We start from the raw sequence: 23,419 nt of genomic DNA on the forward strand, positions 1-23,419 counted from the left end.
GAAAATAATCTTTAAAACAAAACAAAACAAAAACAAATAGCACCTTAAGCAACACTTAAAAACTAAGGCTTGGAAGGATAAAAATAAATAGATCCCAGAACAATTATATTAAGATATTTAGCAGCCAACAAGACATGCTATAAATCCTGGTATGATAGCACATCTCATTAGTCGGGAAGCAGTCAAGAGGATCACAACTTGAAGGCTGATCTAGGTTATGTGGTAACACCATGTAACAAAATACACACGTCTGGCATCCAATCACAAATGTTTAGAATTGTACCATACACCATCTCTCTTAGTTGTTATTTTTGCCCACTTGACCCAAGCTAAAGTTATCATGAGGAGAACCTCAAGTGGGAACTGCCTCCTCCCCACAGGCAAGTCTGTAGGGCACGATCAATGACTGATGTAGGTGGGCCAAGCACAAAGCAGGCAGTGTCGCCCGTGGACAGGTAGTCCTGTGTGCTGTAAAGCTCAGCATCAGCAAGCCAGTCGTCAGTTCCGCCACAGCTTCGGCTTCTGTTCTTCCCTGACCTCCCTCAGTGATGGAGTATGTCTGCCCTGGGAGCTGGGAGCTGGGAGAGAGAGAGCCCTCTCCCCTCCGGTAGCTTCATGTTTGATCACAGCAGTGGAAACCATGAGACACATCAATGAAGAAGTGAGATGTGAACTTAAAGATACCTCGTGGGAGGACAGCTCAGTGGTAAGATGCTTGCCAACACCCACAAAGTTCTGGGTTAGACTCACAGCATTGCAAAATTAAACCAAAAAGTTAAAATGACATTTTATATGAATTTTTTAAAGTTTTTTTTTTTTAAATTCTTAGCCTTTAAAAACAAAATTCTTAGTTTTAAGTTTAATAAAATACATACAAGGTCCAGCATAATGTTAGATATACACAATTTTGTTTTTACCCATAAAAATGAAATTAGCTGGGTGGTTGTGGCTTGGACTTTTAGTCCCAGCACTTAGGAGGCAGAGGTAGGTGGATCTCTCTGAGTTTGAGGCCAGCCTGGTCTGCAGAGCAAGAGCCAGAGCTACACTGAAAAAAACTGTCTTGAAAACAAACAGACAGACAAACAAACAAAAAGAAAAAATGAAATTTGTAGGAAAATGGATAAAATCAGAAAACACTGAGGCACCCTAGCGCTGCATGTTCTCATATGCATGTCCTGGCTTCGAACTTGTGTATGTATGTGAGAGTGCATCCAGAGGCCAATAAATCAGAAAGGAGCCATGAAAGGCTGAACGAGACTTCAAGGGAGAAGAGAGATGGCCAAGAAGTGTGTGCTGTGTACAAAGGTAAGGGATTGTTGCAGAGCCCATAAAATATGCATGTACAGCCGGGTATTGAGGGTAGATGTCTTTAAGAGGGCCTGGGGGCAGAAAGATAAGTGGGGGCAGGGTTAACCAAAAGTATGTATTAGGAAGTCATATGAAACCTGCCATTTGATAAGCTAATTAAGACAATTTAAAAGTAGCCTGAATGGGAATGTCCACTCTGTGCCAGTGTGATTTAGAAGTATGTAATTCATGTTTTGATTCTACGGGATCACTGCCTTAAGTCTCAGAAAAGACTAAACGTTTGAATGTTGGGTATGTTGAAGACTATGGGAGGGGGCTTTGAAACTGGACTGAATGCATTTTACGTTATGAAGTAGACATGAGCTTTTAAGGGCCAAGGATGGAACGAAAGACATAAAAATGATGTGTATAGATGTCGGTTTGACCAAGAGTGAACTCATGATGGTTAAGCTATAATGTCAACTTGATGAGATTTAGAACCATCTAGGAAATACAATTAGATTTGTTTGGACATCACTGAGTTTTAACTCAAGAGGGAACAGCCATCCTGAATGTAAGTTGCACCATCATATAGGTTGTGATCCAAAACTGAAAAGGAGAAAGTGAGAACCTGGGGAGGTAGTTCAGTGGGCCAAAAAGTGTTGTGTAAACATAAGGACCCAAATTCAGATCCCCAGAACCAACATCAAAGTTGAATATGGTGACATACATCTTTAACCTCAGTATTGGTGGGAAGGAGAAATCCTCACTGGCCAGCCCATTCATAAACTCCAGACTTAGTGAGAGACCTTGTCTCAAAAATAAGGCATAGGGCCATTGAGGAAGAAATCCAATGTTGATTTCTGTCCTCTGCATCTTTACACAAAAGACCTGTGTGAAGATACCTGTTCACACAACACTCACATGGGACAGAAAGTGATTGTACACTAGTGTCTGTCAGCCTGTGTTTCCTGAGTATATATATGATATAATCCCCTGGTGCTGTGACTTCCCTGCTATGATGGACTGTACCCTCAAAATGAGCCCAAGCAAACCTTTCCTTTCTTAAGTTGCTTTTGTTTGGCATTTTGTCACAGCAATGAAAAAAGCAACTAATACACTAGTAAAACTGATCAGGGACCTCAAAGAGGATACAACAAGGAGATGAATTCATTCAGGTCCTAGGAGAAGAGTCAGCAAACTGGGTGTTTTCAGTGCTGTAGATGAGAAAGCAGGTGGGAGAACAGACAAGCATCGGAGCTGAAATTGGGGGAAAAAGCAGAGCAACTGGACATAAAAAATTCAATGAACTAAATAAAAAATTTGGTGGAAATCAAAATATTTGACCACACTGAAGAAAAAATGTTGGAGATGGAGGATAACATGAAGGAAATACTACATTCAAACATCAATAAGGAAAAGCAAACCAAACCAACTAACCAAATCAAATCAGGAAAGCATGACCAAAACTGAGATTCTAGGAAATGATCACAAAAGCAAAGCTAAGAATACACAGGGTAAAAGAGAGAAACACAGATAAAAACCATGAAATACAGCATCTATGCAATGAATTGGATTTCCTAGAAAAGCAGACAACTAAATGCAGTGTTTAAAATTCCAAAAAGAGATGAACAGAGAAGCACCCCTCCTGGCATAAGTTGTCAAAAATAAATAAAGGAATGAATAAGGAATAATGTTAGGAGCTGAAAGGAAATAATGCCATCTGATCTATAAAACAGATCTGTCAGCAACTTTAAATGTCTAAAAGAAATTGTGTGTGTGTGTGTGTGTGCGCGCGCCACGGTGCACGTGGAGGTCAGAGGACACAGAGCCCTCAGGTGAAGGTCTGTCCCCCAAGACTGTCCCCTCCAACTTCAGCCAATGATTGCATATTTGTTTTTTCACTGGCTCTTTGGGCTACATATGTGCTAGAGGTTTCTACAAAGCCATCCATGGGTTTGATCATTTGCTACAAGGATGCCACTGAGTGTAGGAGATAGTTACTTACTAGGTTAGTGGTTTTTATAAAGAATACAACCCAAGATGTCAGAAGAGATACATATGACAAGGTGTTTTAGAAGGAATAGACTTTTCATGTTCAGGAGTCCTATCTTTTAACATGGATGCACTGAATCCTGCCCTTTATTCTTTCTGCAGAGATTCCTTACAGATATATTAACAAATCATTGACTATTGGTAATTGAACTTTATCTCCAATTCTTCTCTCTCGGAGGTTGTCTTAGAGTTTTACTGCTATGAACAAACACCATGACCAAGGCAACTCTTATAAGAGCATTTAATTGGGGCTGGCTTACAGGTTCAGAGGTTTAGTTTATTATCATCAAGGTAGGAACATGGCAGCATCCAGGCAGGCATGGTGCAGGAGGAGCTGAGAGTTCTACATCTTCATCTGAAGGCTGCTAGCAGAAAACTGACTAAAATAAAGTGTAAAAAACTAAAATGTAAAAATATAGAATAAAGACAGTTGTTCTTCAAGAAGTTTTTAATCAAGTTCTGTATATATTATTTTGTCTGTATGTACACCATGAATGCCTGGTGACTTCAGAGGTCAGAAGCAACAATTGGGTCCCCTGGAACTGGAGTTACAGATAGCTGTGAGCTGCCATGTGGGTATTGGGATTTGAATCCAAGTCTCTGGAAAAGGAGCTAGTGGTTTTTGTTTTTTCCGAGTCTGGGTTTCTCTGAATAGCCTTGGTTGTCCTGGAACTCACTCTGTAGACCAGGCTGGCCTCGAACTCAGAAACCCACCTGCCTCTGCCTCCCAAGTGCTGGGATTAAAGGCGTGTGCCACCACTGCCTGGCAGAGCTAGTGTTCTTAAACATCTCTTAACCATCTTTTCAGTCCTTGAAAAGTAACTTAGAGAAGTCTAAGGGTTTTAGAAATGACATGTCAGATGATGATCAAATATAGTTGGCTGCATAGTTTGGTTCTCTGAAGTTTTAGTTACCTAGTTCAACTTGTCCTTAAAATAGAAATGGGAAATTAAGAAATAATTCAATGTATGAACAGTATAAAACCTTGAACCCTTCTGCATATCCTCTAGCATGTGAATCATTGCCTTGTCCAGGGTGTCCATTTTGCATGTGTCACCTTCCCCATTAGTTACTTGGTAGCTATCTGGGTCATCAGAGTCAGCCTGCATACTCTCATTGCTTATGTCCAAGTAATCCTTACTGAAGTCCAACAATGGCCCGAGATGAAGAGTAATGATGCTGGCAATGAAGATACATGGGAGAGAAGACTACTATCATCTGTAAGTGAAAAAGTGGAAGGCTTTCATTGGACCCAAGTTAAAAAAAAAATCTCTGAGGATGTTAAAGTCTATAATAAGAAGGAATCTTTTGTGAAATTGTAAAGGAAAAATGTATTATTCTGGCATCTCAAAATGTAAGTCATGGACACAGTGCATAGTAAGTACTTAAGCAAGGAAATGGTGTTAGGATGTAATACTGACCAAGTGATACAGCAGGGCAAAATCTTCCAAAATGCAAACAGCCACAGTTGAGACTTTGCTTTGGCTGTACAGAAGGCTTGGAGTAGCTGATGCTGCCATTCTTTAGCTGCTTCTGCTGTCTCCATTCACATCCATGAAGGGTTCCTCCCCTGCTCACAACCTACAACTGCAGTTCACCAGCAGGAAAACATGAATATACATTAAGTCTAGCCTTTGCCTATATAACCTGCCTCTCCTTTCATCCTTATCTGGTCAGCATAGGTACCAATGACATCATCACCTATGGATGGTGTTGTATGTTTATGATTTCTGGATAAAGCAGGCTGACTGGTTTCCCTAGAGCTGTTATCACTGAGCGTGGCTAATAAGCAGTGATTGGACCAGCTAGCTCCATTTGTTGAAAAAAAAAAAAAAAAATGATAAGGACTGCTCGTAGCTGGTGGTCCTGGAAACACTAGGACTCAAATCGATGTCACTCTTTGGAGCTGTTAAGTTAGGAACTGGGAACTGTTATTAGCTAGGGTAATGCACTCTGTCTAGTCATGGTCTACCTGAATTTAGCAAGACTATATCAGCTGCCTGATAAAGTTCTATGCCTTGGGACATCCCTTCTGGATACAGAGGTACTACTGAATTTACAGTACTGCAATACCACAGCTCCAGTTTTGTTCAATAGATGAGAAAAATATTCAGTTTTTCACATACATTTCTTTAAAAAAAATTTTTTTCATGTGTTCAGAGGGCAAGAAGTGATTTCAGACCAATAAAATTTTGGTCGGCATTACTGTTAATGCAGTAAAGAAAGTTGAACTAATACTGCTGTGCACCATTGAGACTCATGCTCACTAGGAAGCCCAAACTGGACCTCTACCATCCAATTCCAGAGACAAAGTGGCTCAGGGTTACACAGAGACTTTACAGATACTCAGCATGAGCATAGAGCACATGTGTGATGTCAATATTAATACCATCTTAATTACATGAGTTTAGGTTTCTCTACATCTTCTAAAATAACTTCTGATATGCAGTTGGTAATTTAGATTCAGTAAAGGTAGAGTTTCTAAGATGAATATATTTCTCTCTGATTTTTGATTGAGATCTTCCATGTTGATATTTAAAATTGATTAAATCTGCATTAATTTTATACATTTTTGTATAATATAAATCTCTGTGAACTGTGTCCCAATAAGAGATTTTCTTAGATCATGGTAAAGATTTTTGCCTATTGATTCATTAAAAACAAAGAAACAAACAATGAAGATGTTCATACAACTCCCAGAGCACCTCAGGATTTCCTTAATACCAGTAATTCTCAACTCTAAGGTAAATTGTTATAAAATCCACCTTCCAGTATTTTTTAAATGGAGCATGGGTTGAATACTGATTAAAAACCCAGTTCATGGTCATTATAGCTTGGAAAGATTCTGTTCTAGTATGGTTTCCGACTTTGTACACTACAGGTTTTCCCACATTTATGCAGTCTTTCTCCTCAGAATGAATCTCCTTTTCTGCCACCCATCCCAAATTTGTTCTATTTTTTCCTCAAGGCAGATTTTCTGTGTAGCCCTGGATGGCCTTGAACATAAGAGATCCACTTGCCTCTGCCTCCCAAGTGCTGAGATTAAAGGCATGTGCCTGCCTAGAATGGATTTACTTAAAATCACCAAGGTCAGATTTGTTAAAACATCAGTTTCCCTAAACATGAGGTCAGAAGCTTCTCTTCTCTGTGGATCCTTGTACTAGTCTGGCTGGCACCAAGCCGAACAGCGTCTGAGGGGGAAGTGAGGATTACTATAGGAAAGATAGAAAAAAGATGCAAGAGACAGGTATGGGAGGGCTGCAGATCATTACCACGCCAGCAGTGAGTGTATTTCTCATAGCCTTTTTTTATACTACAGTACCATGGGAAGCAAGGCCACAGGCCAACATTAACAATTTGCTGAAATATACACATAAGACATCTGTTCCCACCCAGTAACCTTCCTGTTCCTTCCACCAAGGTCAATGGAACCCTCAGCCCCTCGCCTTGAGCCTCAAGCACACCTCCTCTTATTGTTCCACGCAAGGCAGACTTTTCTTTTTCTGTTTCAGAGAAGCTGCAGACAGCTCCCAGCAGATCCTGATATCCAGTAAGGTTGGTCACAGTGCTGAAGGTTTCACACAGGTATCACATTTGCAGTTTTTGACCAGTGTGGATTCTTTGATGGTTAACTAGATCAGAGCGCTGACTGAAGCTTTTGCCGCACTGAGTACATGGATATGGTTTCTCTCCAGTGTGGGTTCTCTGATGAAGGGTAAAGGCTGAGCACTGACTGAAAGCCTTCCCACATACACATTTATATGGCTTCTCTCCAGTATGGATTCTCTGGTGTTTGATAAGGTCTGATTTTTGACTGAAACTTCTGGTGCACTGTGTACACGCATATGGTCTTTCTCCTGTATGAACCCTATGGTGGAGAATAAGGTCAGAACTCTGACGAAAGGCTTTGTTACAACTACTACAGTGGTAGGGCTTCTCTCCAGAATGGACTCTCTGATGTTTAGTGAGGTCTGAACTTTGACTAAAACTCTTATTGCACAGATTACACGTATATGGTTTTTCTCCAGTATGTACTCTTTGATGCTTTATGAGATCTGAACCGCGACTAAAACTTTTAGAACAGCTGTTGCAAGGGTATGGTTTTTCTCCAGTATGGATTCTCTGGTGGAGAATAAGGTTGGAACTCTGACTGAAAGTTTTACCACATTTATCACACTCATAGGGCTTCTCCCCAGTGTGGATTCTGTAATGTTTAACAAGATCTGACCTTCTACTAAACATTTTACTGCACTGACTACATGGGTAAGGCTTCTCTCCGGTGTGAATTCGTTGATGATTAATAAGATCTGAAAGCCTACTGAAGCTTTTGGCACACTGATTACATGGATATGGTTTCTCTCCAGTATGAATTCTTTGATGCAGAATAAGGACTGAGCTCTGGTTAAAAGCCTTCCCACATTCACTACATTTATACGGCTTCTCTCCAGTGTGAATCCTTCTGTGTTTAATAAGGTCTGAATTCTGACTAAAACTTTTGTTACACTGAGCACATGGATATGGCTTCTCCCCAGTGTGGATTCTCTGATGGAGAATACGATCAGAGCTCTGACTGAAGGCCTTCCCACACACATCACACTTATACGGTTTCTCTCCAGTGTGGACTCTTTGATGTTTTATAAGATCAGAGCTCTGACTGAAATGTTTGTAACAATGGTTACACATATAAGGCTTCTCTCCAGTGTGGATTCTCAGATGTTTAACCATGCCTGAATGCTGGCTAAAGCTTTTACTACAATGACTACATTGGTAGGGTTTTTCTCCTGTGTGGATTCTCTGGTGTATCATAAGATCTGAGCTCTGACTGAAGGCCTTCCCACACTCATCACACTTGTAAGGTTTTTCACCGGTGTGAACTCTTTGATGTTTAATAAGGTCTGAGCTCCGACTAAAGCTTTTAATACACCAACCACAAGGATAGGGCTTCTCTCCAGTATGAACTCTCTGATGCAGAACCAGGGCTGAGCTCATCCGAAAGGTCTTTCCACATTCCTCACATTCATAAGGTTTCCAATGAGTTCTTTGGTGCCTAATAAGACCTGTACTCCAAGCAAAGCTTTGATCACATTCATCACAGTTATACTGTCCTCCTTTGAAGAACATCTGATCATTCAATTCATCTCCAAATTCACAGAATTCTTTGCCTTTGGAACCGTGGAGAACATCCTCCGTGAGGCTGCCAGACTCTTCAGTCAGTGTTTCAATCTTTCCTGTCATTTCCTCCTCTGTAGCTGGCTCTCCAATTTTGATCTTAGTCTCACCATCTGGAACAGTAAACAAAATCTAAATGGAAAATGTGCTTCATGTTGTAAGAAAGTTCCAGGTGAAACACTTCAGTATTTATGTGCAGATGTTACAGGAAGAGGGAGGCTGTGGTAGCAGGTGGCCCCACATGGCTGACAGACTGCAAGGTGGTAGACTCAAATGAAATGGGAGGCTTCCCAACATTGAAAAATACTGAGGAAAACTGGGAAGATTCAACAAATACGGATCACACATGTGTAGAAGACACTTATCAGAAATAAAGGTATGATTTTCACAGGAGGCCTGGGAATAATGAGACTGATTTACTATGATAATACAAGTGTGACTGAAGCTGGTAACTTATTAATATGCTTAATATACTTAATAAGTATACTTTAATATACTTAAACAGTACAAAAATGTAGGAAAGGGAAGTTGGTTTGACTTGATCTAGCAATGCTCATATTTATGCTAAACGTTAGGTGCTAAAGAGAATGATGAAAGGGAAATACAAACCTTTCCAGTCCTTTGCCTTTAAGAAACAGTATAAAATTGTTGGTATACCATAGAACACATAGTGTGTTCTAAACAACTTATACAAAAAGTCAGAGCATTTCTAGTACAGCAATCAGTTTAAAACTGAATTTCCAGGTAACAATATCTATCTAGTGCAAAAGAACTCTGACACTACTTATTCTTTTCTCCAGATGGAACTAAACTTGGTATCACAAACAAGGGGGTCAGAGTAGTAAGATGGCCGAGTTGTTTCTACTTTCTCAAACTGCATGCATTAATGCAAATAACAAGAAATCAACATTGACACAAAGACTGGTTTTATGTTTTTTTTACATGGGTGCCAGTACACTTAAAAAAATGATGTGTATCTGTATGTATATGTTTATGCTATGTGTATATACTGTCCTTAGAAGCCAGAGGAAGGTGTCAGATCTGGCAGTTGTGAACTGTTCCATGTGGCTGCTCTTTGGTAAACTTGGGTCCTCTAGAAGAACAGCAAGTACTCTTAATCATTGGGCCATCTCTCCAGCCTCCAAAGACAGACTTAAAAAATTAAGGGCATAAACATAAACATTTAGACGAAGTCTGGTGCCATGTCAACTTAGTTGAACCACAGTAGTAAAGTACTCACTACGTCTATTCCCCAGCTGTGGGTTTTTGACTGGGTTTGATAGTATCAGGCATGTATTCTCTTCTGTCAAGCAGGCCTCAATGTAACCCAACAGTGGTTGTTTACCTTCAAAACAGCTGTGCTGCTATTGTACTGGTGACCCCATCTTGCTTGGCAAATTAGCAATGTAGTTTGTGGGGTTCACAGTAAAGTAAGAATCTTGAGGCCCTATTTCTCACATAGCTTACACAGCACCTTCAGGTAGCACTGTGAAAGCTAAGCAGTGGTGAGGAAGCTTCCAGCTTATCTTCAGCCTACGTTCTTGCTACCACTCTCATCCGTAATCAGAGAGACTTCTCTTTGCAGAGAACACAGACTGACATCGTTCTGGATGCTTAGTCTTAATCTGGACAGCTGTACCACTCCCTTTAAAGCTTGGGGACACTGTGGGAGAAAGAGTGGAAAGACTGCAGGAGCTGGAAGACAGGAACAAGAGGTGGGAAATACTTTTTTTTTTGTTTTTGTTTTGAGACAGGGTCTCACTGTGTAACTCTGGCTGCCCTGGAACTCTGTAAACCAGGCTGGCCTTGAACTCAAGAGATCCACCTGCCTCTGCTTCCCAAGTACTGAGATTAAAGGTGTGTGTCACCACTGCCCATCATAAAATACTATCTTTAGGTATGACATAGCCATTGCAGACAAGATTTCCTGGGAGCTGTGGCTACCTATACTGGGCTTGCACAAGTTAGAGTCTGTTAAAACCTAATTATAGATCAGGGAGAAGCTCAATGGAGCCTACTCTACCTGCTGAACTATTGGTGACTGATAGAACCTGGGGACAATAATTGCCTTCAGTTTGTACCTAACAGTGAGCCCATCAGGATCCAATGGGTAATTCCAAACCTGTTGACACACAGACTCCAGCTGAAATCATAGAACAAACCAAATAGAATGCATATGGGAGAAGACTTATAGGGAGGAAGAGGCCTAACTAATAGGGGTTGTATAAAGACAAGGGGTACGATGAGAATAACGATGTCCTATGTACATGTATGAAACTGCCAAAGAATACACTTAATCAGCAAATACTAAACAACAATAAGAAATTGTGGGCAACAATGAATGACTGTAGCACTAGCAGATACTAAGTTTCCAGATGACCACACAGTATCCTCTCTATGCCAGCACACTGAACTCCCTAACAGTATGAACACTATTACAACTTACTAATTAAATTTCCATCTCAACTGAGGTTATCATGGCCCTTTCCTATGATCCTACTGCTCACTTAAGGAGAGGAGGCAGGAGGATCAAGGGTCAAGATCATTTTTTGCTATTAGATTTGAGAAGGTAATTCCTGCCTGGCTAGGTGCTAAAAATGCACCTATTAAGTGGGACTTTGTGAAGTTTAACTAGCCATACTTTGTTTTAGTGGTGGTTTTTAACATACAAGGGACTGAACTCAAAGACTTTTCACCTCACAGTCAAGTGCTCTATCGCTGAGTTGCACCCCAGCCCTCCAGGTAAGTTATGGAGCATATCTACCTCTTTTAAAGCATGGACCCTTTTTACCTCCAAAACCACAAGACTTTGAATGATATGGACAATAAATACCTATCTAGAGCACAGCTTAGCAGTTCCATCAAAAGTCTGGACTCAGGAACGCTAGTGAACCTTTTTACTCTCTTCACTCTCCTTTACCGTTCACTGACTTTCAATGTGTTTTGGGGTGAGTTGTCTAGGCCCTTTCCACACATTGAAGTTATATTCAACATCTGAATAAAGCCAACTGAAGCTGTCCAGCCTACCGTGACTCCAGGCTCTCACCAGACTCTATACCACCTGAAAGCATATGATCTGTCCAGAAATACACAGCAACATTATGTTGACAGGAGGAAAAAAAGGGCTGTCCATGAACAATGATCAATGGCACAGATAGATTCAGTTTGGTTAATTTCAAGGCCATCAGTTACTGTGTTCTTACATCTCTTAAAAGCCCTTCAGGTGACCTCTGTGAAAGGTGTAGATTCATTTGGAGGCAAGCATGTCTAGAAGGGCCATCACTTCCTTAGAAGTTAAGGCAAATCAGCATTCGGACAAGTAAGCAGAAAGTCTGCTTGAGTGCACAAGCACAGGAAGTGCAGCCATTGTTGGGCTAGCTCTTCCTTACTGTTGAACTCTTTAGGTCCCAAGTCCTTGGTATGAACTATGACTCCACTTGTCAGAGAAAATCTGGGGAGCTTCTTTAGCAGGAATTCTCCCAACCCCCAATCAGCTTATCAGGACCCAGTCCCCTCAGTGCAGAACACTAAAGCGCCTGTTCCCTCAGCACTGAACTCTAGAGAGTGACCTCCAGAACCTGCCCTTCACCACCTGACCCTTCTGGGTCACCTCAGCTGACCTTCACAGTGCCACTGCCTCAGTACCATAACCCCAGCAGGACTGCCTCTCCAGTGTAACCTCCAGAAGAGCTCTTCAGTGTGACACCCAGCAGGACTCTCTGGCAGTGGTCTCCTTTGTGGAGCCTGGCTGTTGGCTCTGAACTCTTCAGCACCTGGATCTTCAGCAAGAACTGTCTGGAAGTGGCTCTCAGTTCTGTACTGTTCAGCATATAAATCACCAAATTCTTTGTTTTTCCCTTAGACATTAGGCTAATTAACTTCCATCCAAGCAAAGCAGCCAAAGTGCTAGTAATTTACCTGATTTCTGCCCCTAGTAATCAGAAATTTCCCCCCTTTTATGCAGTACAGATACATACATAGGCAGGTGGGAACTTCCATATACTCAAGATACACTGCAATTACTGGTTGTTACAGGGGGAGTCTGAGGGTAACCATTCAGTTGGCGAGAACGTTCTCCTATGCAACAGTTAATGGCAACACCAACATAACTAAGACACCTTTTAAGAGTTCAGTCCCTGTCTCCTCAGCATGGATCCTCCAACTTACCTATCTCCAGGCAACAGGATGTGCTAAGTACTAGGAAAATGAGCTAAAAATCACTGTTAGTGTCAGTGGTCGATTCTTAAAATTTATTTTCCTGTGAACAAGACAAGTTGCTGACACCCATCCACCTTGCTGCCCTGGCTAACTTGAATTTATAAAGTAAAAATAAAAAACCCCAAACCCCCAAAACTATCAAATAGCCAGCTAGATGATCCTTATGCCATAATCAACCATAATCTCTGAGACTCCACAGACACCTTGAGAAAACAACAGGAAGATCACAGCTGTTCACAAAGGCTCACCAGGGCTGTCTGAAGCAGTTTTGACCAGAGCTTTTATCACAAGCCTCAATATACTGTCTCTATGACTCTGTGACCATTTTTGTCTGGGCCAGGAGGGTGCACTGGCCCTGACAGTATCTAGGAGATACTGCCATGACTAGTGTTCAAAAGAGCCTGACCCAATACCTGCCTTTGTTACAGAGAGGAAGGGCAGTGCCTGGTCTAAACAATTAGCTGCAGCTGGTCCAAATAAAAAATTGTGATGGCTTAAACACCTCTTCTTAGATTAAACAAGCCACTCAAAGGCTTTTTCTGTTGTTTTAACATTAGGCTCAATACAAGGCTGCTCTCAAGTACCTTTCCCTGCCTACCTTTAGTAGTGTGGGCTGAGCTAGTACTACAAAACAGCAAGAGACACGGAGGCAGTGGAAACATGGCAGTGGTCTTGGCTGCTGATGGCAAGCCAAGATGCTAATGGGCCAGGAAGCCTGCTTTCTGAAACAGCTACTAAACAAACGTGGTCAGGGCAAGAAGCAGGGCAGTGGAAGTAGGGGCATAGCTGAGCCAGAAGGATGAAGAGCTGTAAGGAGCAGGAGTAGGGAGACTGCAGGCTATAGCTGGTGGAACACCATGTTGGGGATGACATATAATCAAAGGCTCTTTGAAACCCCGTGGATGGAACATGGAGTGCTGGACCTTGCTCCTTGCCAGCATCCTGCTTGGCAAGACAAGCAATAGACTGGCCACAGGGCTCTTGACAGTTTCACAGTAAAGCTGTGGTCAAATGTTCCAGATACTGAGATGTGAGATTCTCTGTTGACTGTACCAACATGTGCCTTGCAAAAGGAGGAACTGGAGGTCCTTTGAGCTCCCAGCAGTTCCGCTGTGGGCTGAATTTTATGAACTTGCTTTTTTGCTTCCCTATTCTACCAAAAAAGGAACTATGATACGGCTATTCGTGCTGGCTTGGGTCATCAGCCATGGCCTCCCTCCTTACCTAGGCTCTAACTCTTCCTTTCTCATCCCTGGCCTTGTCCTTCAGAGTCCCAGTGTAAACCCAGGAAGAACCACTGGTTCAGTGCACTTAGAGGTCTCAGTACCCAAGCCACTCACAAAGACTGTAACAGAAGTTGGTGTCATCTCTGCCTGTTCTGCTTGTTTGCTGCCTACTGCTCACTGTTGCTACACACTGAGGGAGATAATGGCAGCCAGAGACCAGCACTTGACAAGCTTCTCCTTATCCACCTGAGTTTTTCTGGGTTGTGCCAAAGGACTTCCAGCCATATGACGGGCAATTTGGACAGCTATCTTTGAATATTGTTCTAGTTTAATTTCAGTTGCTAAAATATCTTGGCAACAATCTACTCAGGAAAGAAAGGGTTTAGTTTATCTTAAAATTGCCCATCATTGTGGGGGAAGTTACAGTGGCAGGAGCTTTAAGCAGCTAGTTGCAACACACCTACAGTTAAGAGCAGAGAGATGAGAGCAGTGCATGCCAGCCAGCTTGCTTGCTTGTACTTAGCTTTCTGCACTAGGGAACACTGCAGTCCCTAGTGGGTTGGATCTTCCCATGCCTATTAACTTAACTAAGACAATCCCCAACAGTCATGCCCACAGGCAAACCCAACCTACACAATCCCACAACCTTAACTGAAACTCTATTCTCAGTTAATGTATGTTGAACTTAAAGCTAACCATCACAAATATGATTCTTAAATTTAGCCTGCAATTACTTCTCCACTACTGATTCATTAACAGGTAAAAAGTAGAAAAGTATTGTGCAGTTGACCATATATTTGGGTATTAATTACCTTGAATTCTGGAGTCCCTAACACTCTTCCTAAAAGCCCATGTCTGTATCAGTATTTCATCTATGCCACTTGTGCTTTTTTTTTTTTTTTTTTTTTTTTTTTTTGTCAACTTGACACAAGCTGGGGTCATCTGGGAAGACGGAACCTAAATTGAGAATAAACATAAAAATGCTTTCCTCATATTGGCCTGTAGGCAAAAAAATCTGTGGGGTATTTTCTTGATTAATGATTGATGAGGGCCCAGCCGTGTGTGTGTGTGTGTGTGTGTGTGTGTGTGTGAGAGAGAGAGAGAGAGAGAGAGAGACAAAGACAGAGAGACAGAGACAGAGAGAGAGAGAGAGAGAGAGAGAGAGAGAGAGAGAGAGAGAGCGCACACAAGCACAGAGGACCCTGAGTGATGTGAGAAAGCAGGCTGAACAAGCTATGGACAGCAAGCCAGCAAGCTGCACTCCTCTAGGATTCCTGCCCTGACTTCCCTTCTCGATGGACTATAAACTCTGGGCTGAAATAAACCCTTTCCACTCCAAGTTGCTTTAGGTCACAGAGTTTATCACAGCAACACCCCACACATGGTACAATTTCTGCAGAAATTAGCTTCCTGTTGCTAGGATGCTGTGATAAAACATACACACAAAAATGAATAAATGATGGACTTAAAATTATTTTGTATGTGATATATATGAGCAATAATAAAACATCACTTGCTATAGCTGGAGCACTGGGGCTTCAGGCATTGATAGAAACACATCTAAGACAGACCGTGATCACAGAGGATGAAAAAAAACCAAAAAGCCTTATAATGGAAAACAATACATAAATGATGAAAAAAAAAATCAAAGAAAATAAAACATGCATATACATTTAAATCTAAACATATCAATTATATTATAGGTAAACTACTCCAATAAAAATAATTTCCTTGAAAACATTAATGTTTTAAAATTAAGCTCATTAGTATTTTATACACAGAAAAGTATATACATCTACTTAATATCTACAGATATAGACAATTCAAATAAATGAAACTAGCCGGGCAGTGGTGGCACAGGTCTTTAATCCTAGCTCTTGGGTGGCAGAGGCAGGTGGATCTTCAAGTTCAAGGCCAGCCTGGTCTACAAATAGAGTTCCAGAACAGCCAGGGCTACACAGAGAAATTCTGTCTCAAAATACCAAAAAAAACTGAAGTAACCAACCAACCAACCAACCAAACAAACAAAGAAGCAAAAGCCAAAAAAGTAACAATGAAAAAAAACCTAAACTTTTTTAGTCTAAGAAAGGCAAAATTGGGGCTGGAGAGATGGCTCAGCGGTTAAGAGCACTGACTGCTCTTCCAGAGATCCTGAGTTCAATTCCCAGCAACCACATGAAGGCGCACGACCATCTGTACTGGGACCCGATGCCCTCTTCTGCTGTGTCTGACGACAGCTACAGTGTATTTGCCATATATATAAAATAAATAAATAAAATCTTTAAAAAAAAATTGCCAGGCCGGGCGGTGGTGGCGCACGCCTTTAATCCCAGCACTTGGGAGGCAGAGGCAGGCGGATTTCTGAGTTCGAGGCCAGCCTGGTCTACAGAGTGAGTTCCAGGACAGCCAGGGATACACAGAGAAACCCTGTCTCAAAAAACAAACAAAAAAAAAAATTGCCAGAAATGTTCTTCGAATTCCCAGCATGCTTTCTGTTCCCGTGACCTTCCAACTGTTTTCTTTACCTATTCTAGTGATGTGTATGCTGAACTCTGTTTATTCTGAGCTTTTGTGAAGATAATTACCAAATGTTGGTATTTTAAAGAGAATATTGTTTGGTTTTCCATGTATGACATGAACTGTGCCCCTCTCTACTATCATCCATATGTTGAAATCTTTTTTTTTAAGATTTATTTATTTTATGTGAGTACACCATAGCTGTCTTCAGACACCCCAGAAGAGGGCATCAGATTTTATTACAGATGGTTGTGAGCCACCATGTGGTTGCTGGGAATTGAACTCAGGACCTCTGGAAGAGCAGTCAGTGCTCTTAACCACTGAGCCATCTCTCCAGCCCCGTATGTTAAAATCTTAACTCTCAAAGTGGCATTTAGAGATGAGGCCATTAAGGAGATCAAATAAGATCACAAGGTACAGTTGTAACCCAACAGAACTGATGTATATACAAAAGGAAGAGATACCTAGGATGAATACACACAGAAGGACGTGTGTGGAAAAGTCAGAGGATAAATGGTGGAAGTTAGTTGGTTCTTCCCTTGTACCATGTAGGTCCTGTGCCTCAAACTCAGGTTGGCAGTCTGGGTGCTAAACACAGCTCTAAGCCAACTACTGTCCCCTAGAATGACTAAATAAATTGTTGGTTTGCTATTTTTGTTCTTTGAGATGCTCTACAGTCCAAGTTGCCCTGGAACTCATGGCAACTCTCCTGCCTCAACTCTTGTGTGTTGAGAAAACAGGGATTGGCTGTACCCCCCACACCCCATTTTTGTTTGAGACATGGTCCTGTGGTATAGCTTTGGCTGGCCCTGAAATCACTTTGTAGCCCAAGATGACCCGGAAGTCATGGCAGTTCTCCTGCCTAAGCTCCCCGTGCTGGGATTACAGATGTATGCTACCATACCCAGAAAGGGTTTGACCTCACTCAAGGACAACTAGTGGCATTACAGGTGATTGATAGAGATGCTACATGGAGGATCTGGAAGAGAACTCAGTGGATTACTGCTATATATGCTTCTGCCAATATTAGTTTTCTAAGTGAAAAACAAATCTTGGGTTATTGTTTCTTAGGCACTGATGGGAACTCCTTGATTGCAGGATACTAAATTGCTTGTTATGTACTAAATGGTTTTGACTACTAAATCTAAAATTGGACACACAAACCAGCATTCCATTGAAAAATCAAGTTCACCTGGTCAGTCAATTCCACACACATGTGGACTCAGAACAGGCTCTCAAACAGGCCTGCAAGCTTTCACTTGCATTCCTACTTAGCGATGGCCTCACACACTGCTGAAATCAAATTCTCCCACAGGCGAACTTTAGAAAATAAAATGGCCTGTCTACTATTTATGAAAGGAGATAGCCTAGGATATAAGCCTAGATTGACTCATGGCTAGAGACAATTCAGTTATCAAGTATATGAAAAGAACAAGATTGGAAGACTAGAAAGAAACAAGGATTCTGGGAGAAACATAAGGATAAGCCTCCCAGAGTGGGCAAAGTATGCAAATATATTTGTGTCCTTGATAAACTGTCAGCAAAGAACATCCATTGGGAAGAAGCCTCTCAAGAACGAAGACAGGGAGCCCCACAGTGCGAGGTCAATCAGCTTCTACTCCAACACTAGCATGACTGATTGTGTGCAGAATGGTCATGGTAGCAGGATAAAGGTAACATACAGCTTCAAAAACATGGATCTCCTGTCTCCTAGGTAAAAATGCCTGTTACCAATTCTATGTGTCAAACAGTCAACAACCAAAGTCAACACTACTACACACCAAGGTAACTTTTCCTGAAGCGGGATCAGTCACTGTGTGTTGAAGGCAGATTCATTGCATGGGGCCAGTTTTGTCATGAAAATGGCAGACGATTGTTTTCAAAGAATTAAATTCATAGTGTAGATACAAATTTATAGAAATTCTGTTACCATGCTATCCTACATAATAATACTACCTCCAAAAAAAGAATCTCACAGAAAAGGAAGTATAGCAGTGAGTTCACAGTCTCATGGCTCACGCAGCTTACTATATGTTCCATCTTTCAGAAAAATCTAGACTGGGATTACAAAGAAATGATCTAAAGGTTAAGTGGGGGGTGCAGTCATATACGATACACTGTATGCCCTAAGCCAAAAGACAAAAAATGCTCTGTTTATTTTAATGGCCAAATATATATATATATATATATGCAGTTACAGGAACCAAGGGTGGAGTAGTTGTCTTACTTAAGGTTACTATTGCTTTAATGAAATACAAAAGCAACATGGGGAGGAATGGATTTTTTAGCTTACAGATTCAGAGTCATAATCCACTGAGGGAAGCTAATGCAAAAATTCAAACAGGGCAAGAACTTGAAGCTGATGCAAGGCCATGGAGGAGAGCGGCTTCTTGGCTTGTTTAGCCCTCAGCCTGCTTTCTTATAGCACACAGGTCTCCCAGGGGTGGCAGTTCAGGTAAAGAGTGCTTCTCTCCAACCTCTCCCACTCTGTGTGTGTGTGTGTGTGTGTGTGTGTGTACACGTGCGTGCTGCTTCCTGGTAGGTTCCACTTCCCTAGTCCTGCTGTTGGTGGTGGTCATTTCTTGGTACTGGGCTGTACTTTACCCAGTAGCCTCTCAAAGGCTCACTTCATGGTGTCAAGCCTCAACTTCTCCTCATGACCCCTTCACTCCTGGGCTTTCAACTGCCATACTCTTCAAGCCTATTCAAGTGCCAAGTCTCAGCTGTTTTCTATGACACCTTCATGCGTTCAAAGCCAGTAATACCTGGGTGATTCTTACACTACCAAGTTCATCTGCTAGTACAAGCTACACGTTTGGCTGCTTTAGGAACACAGTTTCTGTGTGATGACCCTAAAGAAACCCTTCCAAGATTTCACCTGAGTGATGTTGGTCTCTACTTCATCGCAGCTAATTTCTTAGCTCCAGCTAACCACCATCAATTGTCCAGTAATGCAAAGGTTTCACTTCAGTGGTGCCGATTTGTTAACCACCAACTGGTGAGAATGACAGAATCTTAATTCAAAACAGCAAAGATATGATAGAGTCTTTAAACTTTCTTCTGACACCCCACAAGCCAGGCCTCCATCTTCTGCATTGCCCTCAACATTCTTATCTTGCATTGACTTTTATTGCACAAAGTTCCAAGCCTTTCCACAATCCTCCCAAAAACATGGTCAGGCCTCTCACAAACCCCACTATACTGAACACAAGTACCTTGCGTGGAGGGGACAATGTTCCCCCGGAAGACATGGGTTATAAAATGAAAATCTTAGTGCCAGGCATGAGCTTTCTCCCTGTGAGTTAATGTCAGGCCTCCCAAAATGACACTGGCTAATGCCATTGTTGGCCCACCACGACTAAGAGGTAAGACTCTATTATAGACAACACATTCTGGTGGCAAGACATAGAGAAATCAAGCTGGAACTGACCTGGAAGTTTTCTCCCTGCAGGCTAGATTTCACAGTGCTTGAATGTGTTCTTCCAGCCACCAAGAGAGAAAACCCATCAATGATATTCCCTAGCTGCAAACACTGCATGCTATAATAGTGTCTGTCATGGTTCCAATGAGAATGGCTCCTCTAGGCTCATATATTTGAATGCTTTGTCCACAGTTGGTGGGATTTTAGGGAAGGCTTAGGTGTGGCCTTGTTGGAGGTGTGTTGCTAGGGATGGGCTTTTTAGAAGTTTTAAAAGCCCACACCATTCCCAGTTAGCTCTCTCTGCCTTGTGGCTGTGTCTTAAGATGTGAACTCTATACTACTTCAGCACCGTGCCTGCCTGCCTGCTGCCATATTCTTTGACTTGATAGTTATGGACATTAACTCCCTGAAACTGTAAGTAAGCCTCCAAAGAAACCCTTCTCTATATTGTCTTGTTCATGATATCTTAGTACAGCAATAGAAAACTAAGACACTGCACTCCCAGGCAAGATGTACCTACTAGTACAACAATGACACAAAGGTCATGGGGGTCTCTCAGTTACTGTTCTACTGTGAAGAGAACCATGACCATGGCAACTTATCAAATAAAGCTTTTAATTGGGGCTGGCCTACGTTTCAGAGTTTTAGTCCATTATCATCATGGTGGGAAGCATGGTGCTGGAGAGCTCTACATCTGGATCCACAGGCAGCAGGGAGAGAGGGACTCTGGGCCCAGGTTGGGTCTTTGAAACCTGGAAGTCAATCCCCAGTTGGATACTTCCTCCAGCAAGACCGCATCTCCTAATGGTTCTCAAGTAGTGCCACTTTGAGAAGACTAAGCATTCAGACATATTAGCCTATAGAGGGGCCCATTCTCATTCAAACCACCACATAACTGCTTTTGGGTTGGATTTGAACCTGCTCCACAGGAGATCATTCACTCATACCTAGCATTGCAAATCAGCTTAAAAACCATAGGCCCTAGTGGAGAGCCCACTACTATTGTCATGCTAAATGAACAAACTAAATATTTATGTTTACACACATAGGTTAGTGCTGTCCTCAACCTTGGCCATAGATACATCTCTCTGCAGTGGCCAGCAGTTAATATACTGAGAATAAATTACCATTGAGTACTACTAAGCCCTAAACGGGACATCTATTATAACCTTCCTACTCCCTAGAATCTGGGAATATCCCAGAAGAGAGGGCAGAAAGACTTGAATACATTGGAAGACTCAAGAAGTGCTGTGAAATGCTATCTTTTAGACATGACATTGTCAGTGTCCTCATCAAAGCCCCGATTATGTATACAAGAGCAAGGCAATAAGGTATGTAAAAAACTCCTACAGGCAGTGTAGGAAAAAGATGACAGGAAGTGGGGAGGGTATAGGGGAACTCATAAGGGGTGTTGAGGTTGAATGCAGTCAAAATACATTGTTTACATGTATGAATTTATCAAGGAATAAAAGATAATCCATCTTTAAAAAGGAGATGCAACTGAATAGATACTGGATCACTAAAACTCAAAACGAAACTGTTGACTTTGCTCGGAGCACTAAAAACCCGTGGTGGGGCTTAACAGAGAAAGTATACACAGTGGAGAATACTGGTATCACCCAAGTAACCCAAAGTGCACTGAGGCTCACCTGACAGGAAATGATGGTCTGGAGATTCGTAACTGAACTGGATCTCCATAGGGCACAATTGGACACCTCAGGAAGCAACTGGAGAATTACCATTTCTTCTGTAGGATCCTCTTGTCCACATAATGGTCTGAAGCCAGCAGGGAACTTGGTAGCCCTGAGCTCAGAAGAGAACCACAGTACAGAGGAGAGATGTCATTTCCGAGATTAGAGTTTCTAGCTATGAAAAAGTAAAGGAGAAAAATATATTTAACTTCCATGTGCGTTTCCTCTTGGTGACAGCTTCCCTACCGATCACCTAGAAGGGGGACATTAACCCTCTGTGACACAATTCCCCTTACAAGAGATGTTCAAACCAAGATAGGAAATGAATTAATACTAAAGTAGGGGCATACTAGCACGATAATCCGGGGTCGGGGTAATATTTGCCTTAGAAATTAAGATTATGTTATCCTCTTTCCTCCGATTCTAACACTCACAAGTCAGGTATCTTTTCAGCTCTGCAGGCTGATTAGTGTGGGCTCATCCACTTCCTTATTCCACCAGCTCCAACATTTCGGACGTCCACGCAGCTGAATGAAAGGCCCAGTGAGCACGGACTTGCTGTCCACAGAACACGAGGCCAAGAACCCAGCTGCTCTCCATGCCCAAGAAGCCTCCCTGACTCTCCGGCACTGAAGAAACTACCGGTCAAACGCCACCACCCACAATTCCTCCAACTTCCGTTTACGATGCAATGCACAGACAACCCTCGCTTGGCCGCTCTAGGAATCTGGGAGGATCACGGCTCCATGGTGCACCCTCATGTTTGCGCGCTCCGTGAATGAGGAACCTGGAAGTTCCCTGAAGCGACTCCCAGCTTTGGCGTAATGGACCCGCTTAGCTCAAAGCTCATACTTTGCTGTGGCTCTTAAGGTGAATGTCAAAATCTATCACCTTCTGAGTAAAAAAAAAAAACAAAAAAAAAAAAAACAAAAAAACCCCTCTAGGGCCGGTTACTTTTTCTGACCAGAAATGAACAATTCGTGACCTATTTTTCTCTATCGGTTTCTCTTCCCACTTTCTCCTTCCCAAAACTTAAGCCCTTTCCTAAGTGAACTTTCTAAGTTTATCCCTCTTTTTTTCCACCTGCCTTCCCCTCCTTTCTTTCCTGCCATCCATCTACCATCTATACAGGGGATTGAACATGCTAGTCAGACTTTACCCCAACTATCTTTTACATACAGCCTCCCGCATCCCACAGGTCTTAGTTACGGTTTCTACGGTTGAAACGAAACGAAACACCAAAAAGCAAGTTGGGGAGGAGGGTTTGTCTTACACTACCGTATTGCTGTTCGTTATCCAAGGAAGTCAGGACAGGAACTCAAGCCGGATAGGAACTTGAAGTCAGGAGCCGATGCAGATACCATGGAGGGGTGCACTTACCGGCTTTGCTTAGTCAGCTTTCTTACAGGATTCCGGGCCACCAGTAGCACCACCCACAATGGGCTGGGCCCTCCCCGTGCCCTCCCTTATCTATAGCTAATAAAGAAAATGCCTTACAGACAGATCTTATGGAGGCATTTTCTCAATTAAGGTTCCCTCCATTCAGATAACTTTAGCTTGTGTCAAGTTGACCTATGGCCAGCTACTACACTACCCTCTTACTGAGCCAAGGCTCAGGCCTTGAATTTCCAGTCCTTCTGCCTGAGTCTCCTGAGTTGCTGGGGTCACAGACCTGTGTCACTAGACCTGGCTTATTTCTTATTCTTCCCCCTTCTTGAAAATTTCTTACATTAGTCATTTACTGTGCCTGTTGTTGTACATGCCATAACATAGCATGGAGGTCAGAGGCAAAACTACATTCGTCCATTTTCTCCTCCATTTTGTTGAGTCCCTGG

General features: G+C 42.1%; 1 protein-coding gene across 8 annotated transcripts; it reads right to left on the minus strand.

Annotated features, from left to right (window-relative positions):
- Positions 1 to 767: 767 nt before the first annotated feature.
- On the minus strand, positions 768 to 23,010 carry LOC143433697 (uncharacterized). 8 transcript variants are annotated; one of them, XM_076912900.1, is made up of 4 exons: positions 22,863 to 22,974; positions 22,019 to 22,111; positions 21,543 to 21,696; positions 768 to 8,624 (listed from the first exon to the last, which is right to left on the minus strand). In XM_076912900.1, the coding sequence occupies exons 3-4, from the start codon at positions 21,589 to 21,591 to the stop codon at positions 6,931 to 6,933; spliced, it is 1,743 nt and encodes a 580-aa protein (XP_076769015.1). In that variant the 5' UTR covers positions 21,592 to 21,696; positions 22,019 to 22,111; positions 22,863 to 22,974; the 3' UTR covers positions 768 to 6,930. The 8 variants fall into 8 exon arrangements, with proteins under 8 accessions (XP_076769015.1, XP_034373754.1, XP_076769014.1 ...); XM_034517863.2 differs by having other exon boundaries at positions 21,543 to 21,759; XM_076912899.1 differs by lacking the exon at positions 22,019 to 22,111 and having other exon boundaries at positions 21,543 to 21,759; positions 22,965 to 23,010.
- Positions 23,011 to 23,419: the final 409 nt, after the last annotated feature.

Source organism: Arvicanthis niloticus, chromosome 14 (assembly GCF_011762505.2).
Source record: "Arvicanthis niloticus isolate mArvNil1 chromosome 14, mArvNil1.pat.X, whole genome shotgun sequence".
NCBI lineage: Eukaryota > Metazoa > Chordata > Mammalia > Rodentia > Muridae > Arvicanthis > Arvicanthis niloticus.

Coding starts and splice junctions, on each gene's coding strand:
- LOC143433697 (XM_076912899.1), bottom strand. CDS start 21,591: ATGGAGATCCAGTTCAGTTACGAATCTCCAGACCATCATTTCCTGTCA. Junction 8,625..21,542: donor AGACCATCATTTCCTGTCAG/GTGAGCCTCAGT, acceptor TTACTGTTCCAG/ATGGTGAGACTAAGATCAAA.